This window comes from Schistocerca piceifrons, chromosome 4 (genome assembly GCF_021461385.2).
Source record: "Schistocerca piceifrons isolate TAMUIC-IGC-003096 chromosome 4, iqSchPice1.1, whole genome shotgun sequence".
Taxonomy (NCBI): domain Eukaryota; kingdom Metazoa; phylum Arthropoda; class Insecta; order Orthoptera; family Acrididae; genus Schistocerca; species Schistocerca piceifrons.
In genome coordinates this window covers 613,954,509-613,961,875 of record NC_060141.1, presented here as the reverse complement: position 1 = coordinate 613,961,875, position 7,367 = coordinate 613,954,509, and the positions used below count along the sequence as shown (strand labels likewise).

General features: G+C 34.2%; 1 protein-coding gene across 1 annotated transcript in view; it reads right to left on the bottom strand.

The window, feature by feature from the left end:
- Positions 1 to 2,369: 2,369 nt before the first annotated feature.
- Positions 2,370 to 7,367, bottom strand: part of LOC124795399 (vesicle transport protein GOT1B) — a 28,919-nt gene continuing 23,921 nt past the window's right edge. Inside the window, exons 4-5 of the mRNA XM_047259415.1 lie at positions 4,751 to 4,832; positions 2,370 to 3,150 (exon numbers count right to left, since the gene is read on the bottom strand). Coding sequence (XP_047115371.1) covers positions 3,106 to 3,150; positions 4,751 to 4,832 — 127 coding nt within the window. The 3' untranslated portion in view covers positions 2,370 to 3,105. The remainder of the gene's footprint in view (positions 3,151 to 4,750; positions 4,833 to 7,367) is intronic.

Genomic DNA, 7,367 nt, shown 5'->3' with positions numbered 1-7,367 from the left:
AAACACTTGTTCTTCTTTGTTAGTGTGAAACACCTCTTCTAGTGAAAAAGTACCACAGCTCTTAAGATATGCACTTTCAAGCCCATATTCACAAGACTTTTTATTGTTCTGATTCATACTAGCAACTCTAAGTTTATCTGTGGGGTTCTGGTTCACCTTGTATAACAGAAAACTAGACATTTCTCAGTGCAATTCACTGTCTGGTTTTAAGAACAGCCGTTCAACTGATCATGCAATAATGCCACATAATGGACAGTATTCATAAAATTGGCTGCCACTAGGTACCTTCATAACAGAACAGAAGCTGCTTCTATGAGATTTGGAGTAAGGAATAGAATTAATTTCAGTTTTAACTGGAGGAAGCAAAATACATCTTTACACTGTTGGATAACAGAAATGAATACTGGGACAGTAATGTGTGGTGTTCTGCAGCATTCCATGTTAGCGTCATATCTTTATAGATACATTAACGACTGTATCACATTATTTTACAGACTTTTGGTTGTAGTTCGTACAACCATAATTGTTACAGACGCTGAGCGGAAAATGTGTAATACAATGAATTATATGCTTTGGAGACGCTACAGCAATAAAACACAGTACATCCTGTTCTTTACACACAGTTCTGTATGTAAGAAATTTGTGGCAATTACTGATGTAAAAGACACCACATTTTTGGCACTGGGGAAAGATGGTAAGCTTTGTAAAATGCAGATATTCTCAATCTCTTGCCGAAAGTGAATGCAAAGTAATTTTACAATAAAAATAAACATCTGCAGTTAATGCTACTAAAACTGAATCTTATATACTTCACATATTTTCATTTCTTAATTCCCTACAACATAATACTTTTAGCCTATGAAGGATTCATTCTGATAAATGGTGGTATTAAGCTAAAGGGGCCTATTTAACAAGCCTGCGACTTATAACTGAATATGCTTACGTTTTCAAAATTTGAAGGCAACAGCAGGAATTTGAACGTTTGTGAAAGTTAAGACTGTATGCCACACTGCAACCCAAATCAGGATCCCTAGATTTTGTGGACAGTGTGCTATTGATTAAGCCATACAGGCGTACCCTATGGATAAACTGAGCCTTAGCGCATAACTGCACTAAATTGGGCAAGGGCTCCTCTAAGTGTAGGATTAGCACCCTTGGGAAAATGTATAAAATGGACAATTCAACTAAATCAGATACATGCAGATGTTTCTGAGATATTTTTACACTTAATGAAGCTTTACGGAACAACCTCTGCGAAGTTTAGAGGAGAGACATGATGGTGATCTGAAGATCTGAGTCCGTTCTTTAGGTTTGCTTGGTTTGGGTACTGATAGCACATAGTTTTAACTTATCATCAACTTTCAGTATTACGCCTGGATTTCTTTTAACAAGTGAAAGGTACCTTGATGAAGTTTTGAAGTTCCACAATCTATTGCGATTTTTGCTCAATTTTCTACATACTGCACAAAGTCCAACATTTTATATACTGCAGAGAAAGCAGATGACGACGCATGGATCTGAACTTGACAAAATAATAAGTTTCCTGTTATGAACCCACTAAAATGTCAAAGGATATAGAAATAGTCTTTTTACAGAAAATCAATGCAAAATCTATTCAACAAAGAAATATTCATATAATTTGTTCACAACTGTTTCTCACACAAACTGCACTGTTTTCTTTTCTTTTTTCAATATGTGATAGTGCAATATCATGCTATAAAATTACAAATCAAAGTACACAAAAGTGTCACAGCATGTTTTTCAATAGAGCCTGTTCCCCAAAAAGAATTTTTCAGTTAAATGGTTCCACAAAGTGCCTTGTAATTACAAAATCTTTTCTAAACAAAATATTACTGGACTCCATTACAAATAAGAGGAAGACTGTTTTACACAGGAAGTTATGATGATCTCACTCAAAATTTGATAGGACGATTCAGTTTGTCTCAAAAAACTTAAAAAATAATTTATTGTATCTGCTACACAAAAAACCTGTTTGCATATTTGTAAATGCAGTTCAATGAGAAATAAATACTTCCTCCATTCCTGAAAATTTCAAGTGGTAACTCACTGTTAGAATACACATATAGGGCTGTGTCTCCGCGCTAATAGCACAGCATAATGTTTCCAAGAAAGTTGGACTGTTATTAAACTTTTATTTAGTTGTACAACAAAACCATCCCACTGCATGGGGTTTTTAAATTTCGTTATATGGCAGGTAAAATTTTGCACAACATGGTTTTAATTTTCTATGTGATACATTCTGGAGAAAGCAATCACAATCTGCTAGAAGTACTGTTATGTGGGAATGCTACTTACTGGTAATTACACAAAATTAATTCAGAAATGAGATATTCATACCCAAATTAAAGTGTGTTTAGCACACAGCCAGAACAATACTGACAGATAATTTATTCTTTTATGTACACAAAAAGGGAATGTTATTACATCAGAAATTGACGATATGTATCAGTGTCTGGATGCACAGTTATACGAGCATGAGGAGATGATTACAATTTACAATACATTTGTAATACCGGTCTTTGCACTTGCAGTTAAATCTTTCCATCACAACTGATGGAACTCACAGAAAACACTGGAAAATTCACTAAGAGAAACAGATTGTATACAACATTAGCACAAAATATGCTTCTTTATATCCGCTCATCACTGTGTATATCACAGATCATAAAAATGTTGAGCTTATGACTGTGCATATAACAAGTAAGTACCTGATAACACCACTTAGCAATCATATGTAGCAGCAGTGACTCCACTGCCACGACGAAAATCTCAAGCAGGATTGCACATATTTACATGATAGAAACATGAATATGTGTCAATAGTGAGAAATGTTCTCCAACACTCCGAAGGAATGTCACATTTAACACTCCCAAGAACACTCAGGAAGGCAAGCATTTTCAAGTGTCATTGTGAACGGCTTCACATCATGTCACACCACCGCTTCACCATTATTCAATGATGACACCACGCATAAATTTTTCTTAAAGTACACACAAAAAACCTTCACACATTATCACACAAAACTTCCCACACTTTCAAAGTGCTGCACATTGCAAGTTGCTCACTGCAAAATTAATCTTGCTGTCAAACCATTGTCCTCGAGGAGTCTCCTGCCAGCTTGTCAATAATCTGGAAAAATGATGCAAAATCATCAGTATGATTAAAATATATAAACAACAACTACAATTTTAATGTTTAACATTTTATTTTCAAAGGACATATTTTGGCCACAGCAATATTCACTCTTAAAATTTGTTTGCATAAAGTATTCATCTAAAATGATTAACAAAAAAGTTTTCAGCATGTTGAAAGTGTTGCACATCATCATGACATGCATTAATAATTTGTTTCAGTAAACCAAAATGAAAACATAGAACAGTTCTTCCTGAAAACATTTAGTTCTATCTTTAATCAGTGATGTGTACAAGTGAGCAAGATCAATGAACTTGCTATTTTAAAGTGTTCTGAGCAAGATACAACATTATTCTGCTCTGCAACTTCTCATGTAACTACTCATGGCATTCCTTAAGTAATTCTAAAGTGAATACAGTTCCAGCAACCAGTTTGAGTGTTAATTGAGGAGCAAAACTAACAACAAAGAGAAGAATGTATATCATGAGATGACTAAATTTGCTTAAGTTGTGATCCTTATTTTCTGTTTCCCTCTTTCTTTTCAGTGCATGTATAAAGAAAGACCTGAGAATTTAATCCACAACTTCCTTGTTGCAAGAATTACATTTATGTCTAACACAGCCAGTTTCTTGTCTTTGGCACACCTTATCAATAATAGCATAAACTGTGACAGTGTTCATACACAATGAATGTGTATTAATATTGAAAATACTAATTTGTAAGGTATAAATATAAAAAAGTAAATTTTTACAAGCTCCCTGAAAATGCAAAATCATATACTTTTAATACAACAATAATTCTTTTTTAAATACATGGTTGTCATGAGTATGTTATATGCTTTGTGTATTCTTTTACACAGTAAACAATGGTTATTTTGGGTTTATTTGCAGCCAAAATCCCAATAATATTTTAAAAATTAAATTTTCCACCTGGACTGTTTTGAAAGCAAAGAAAAAAATGTTGTCTTTATATATACACCAATGATATCTGAATACACAACCAATCATCATAAAGGAAAAAGTAAAAAAATAAATACATACATAAACAAAGTGTTTGACCCTGTGGTTCAGTTTTTGAGCTGGACGAACACAGGAATTTTTATACCCGACCAAGTGTCAAAAAATGCCAATGAACCTTTTTAATGCTGTCTGGAGAGAATCTACTTTCAATATTCCGCACATAAGAATTTTTTTATGTTCAAGTGTTATGTTCCACGACTACTAAAACTCAACATTTGGATACTGTGCATTTACTTGTAACATAAGTACCCACTTATGCCAGGTCAATGACACCATCCTGGAGTAAATTAATGAAACCACAAAAAAGTGACTGATCAGATAAATGTACCTTTAGGCATGTGCTCAACATTCTGGTGCTTCATAGTTTGCTAATAAATTTTCTGTTATATCCACTATCATCGACACTACATAAGTAAGATTACATACCAACAGATCTTCAACAACATTTAAAATTTCCTACTAGTTTTCAACAAATTTTCAACAATATTTAAAATTTCACCCACGTTTTTAATCTTAAAGATTAAAGCACAACAGATGTTAAATAAAGAGAAACAACATGATTATTCAGCTCCACATACCCCTCTAATTCCAGGTAGATTTAATACTGTTCCAAGAACTGGTACCCTTCGTAGGAAATTGATTGCAACAGGAAAGAAGCCACTGAAAAAAGAAAAAAAAAGAAGAAAGTGAACACTATAAAATAACATTTAGAACCTTTGTTTTATCCTTTTGTAATACTTTGAAATGAAACTAACACAAATATGTAATAATAGATCGCCTAAAAGAATAAGCACCCAATAGCAAACAAAAATAAATGTGCGCGACTTCTGGACAAAACCTTTCTACAGAGGGAATCCACATCTGCTTCATACTCCAGTCATACCTGACACAAAACTCCTGATCTCTGTGGCTGACTCAGAGAGAGAGAGAGAGAGAGAGAGAGAGAGAGAGAGAGAGAGAGAGAGAGAATATTACCCTGTCATTTAAAGTTCCAAAGCTGTAAGTCAGAGTTGAGGACTCTTAGCCAGGAAGTGCAACAAACTGCTCACATTGCTGACAAATAAATTATCAGTTAATTTACTTGGTTAGTGTTAGTAACAAAGAGAGAAAAAATTAAAGGAAGTTTTGGGAGTGGATAGCCAACACTAGTTGCTCCTGCCCAAGGGTGAGATGAGGAGCACCCATCTCTATAGGGCAGTGTTGGAACAGCCAGGTATATAGGATAATCAAACATACGCAAGGCGAATTTGCCATGCAACAAGTTCTATGTTTCCTTGGTGGGATGTGGGAGTACATTATCACATATGACATCAAAGTCCTGCAAATATTTGCTTCTGTAGTTGTTCCAAATGGTATGCCGAAAATTATGAAGTTTCATAATGTATGATGTGTTGTGGGGAAATGAAGTCAATGAATATAATCCTTTAATTACAACAGAAAACAGGTATCATTAGCTTTGAAATGAGGAATTTTGTTTGTTGGTCGCAGCACTTAAACTTTCAATCACTGTTCCTTTGTTTGCAACTCAAATGTTACCTTTGCCACGATTTCGTGTTATAAAGGACAGAAGATAGTGTGTTAAATCCTATCTATGATGTGATCATTTGAGACTGACAACAATATTAAATTGGGGAACGGAAACTGTCACATTTCATTCAAATGGAAAACCTTGGAATTTGTTTCGAGCAATTTTAGGGAAATCATGGAAGACTTAAATCTGAATGGCTGTGTAACGATTTTAAATTACATGCTCTCAAATAAGAATCAAGTATGTTAACCATTATGCCACATCATTCACTTTCATGTCAATAAGATGATGACAGTCAGTATGCAGACATACATGGAAGTATTCACTCAATAATTACTGTGAAGTCATCAAAACCAACATCATGAGTAACTCTTTCCAAATATGTTGCTGTAAGTGTTACATATTTGTACTATCAACCAACACAGTTTAGCAGAATTGCATGTGGCATGTAGCTTTTATCCACAACTACAACTCAACATTTAATATTTAACGTAAGAAGTAAACATCTCGTAATAAACAGAGCATACCCAACTGCAAATCCTATCCCCAAGAACTAATAAGGATTCTGTACTGTCACTTAAAAATAATATATAAAGCTAATCTTTCAGGGCTACCACCACCCGCATAGTACTGTAAAACACCAAGACACATCTGACAAACAGAATGGAACTATGCGATGAAGGGAATAGATAAATGCTGACAAAGAAAAGACAGTTCACATTGTTGTGGAACTATTTGTTATCTCATGTATGGGCACAACTGTTTTTCCACTCTTGAATTGTGTCCTTTCAATACAACAAGTTTCATCAAATGGGGCTATTTCAAAGCAGTTAAATAGTTTTCTTTAAAACACATTCTTATCTTACGCCAGAAAGCAGAAATTATGGTGTCCCTGCAAAGCCTTGAGAGAAACAATATGCATAAATTTAAAATGTATCCTACATAAGGATATTTAAAGTATCAGTCACAATAGTTCAGTGTTATCTTAAAATATATTTTATGACGGTGCACCAATTTCACTGTAAATTAACAAGTTACACTTAGTAACAATGTTATTGTCGTTAACACAGTGCTTAGGACCCAATTACAGTGAACCATTATTTGAGAATAATTGCTAGTGAAGTGAAACTCTCGACTAGTGACTACATTTTATTGTGTTCAAGACCATTAAAATTTACAACTACTAGTCTGATAGACTGTAATTAAATTTACTATAGCATAAGGACAACAGAGAAACAGATGCACATTAATATGTCATGTTAAATAGTTACTGTCAAAAATTGGATTAAATGTCATGATTGCAAAATATAAATTACTTACAGAAAAATGGAATGACTTACAGAAGTTGATTTCAGACAAGACTGGTCTGGGTTCAGGATAAATGTAAGAACAAGTGAGGCAGTACTGACACTAAAACTCAAATTAGAAGCCAAGTTAAAGAACCTTAAATTAACATTTACAACATCTGATTTAGAAAAAGCTTTTGTTGACTAGAAAGTACTCTGAGATTCTGAAGTTATCGGGGATTAAAAAATTAGCTACAAATTATACAGAAACCGAAGTGCAGTTATGAAAGTCACAGAATATGAAAGGGAAGCAGTAGTTGAGATAGAAGACAAGGTTGTTATCTCCCCCAGCCTCCTCCCTCCTCCCCCCCCCCCTCCCAA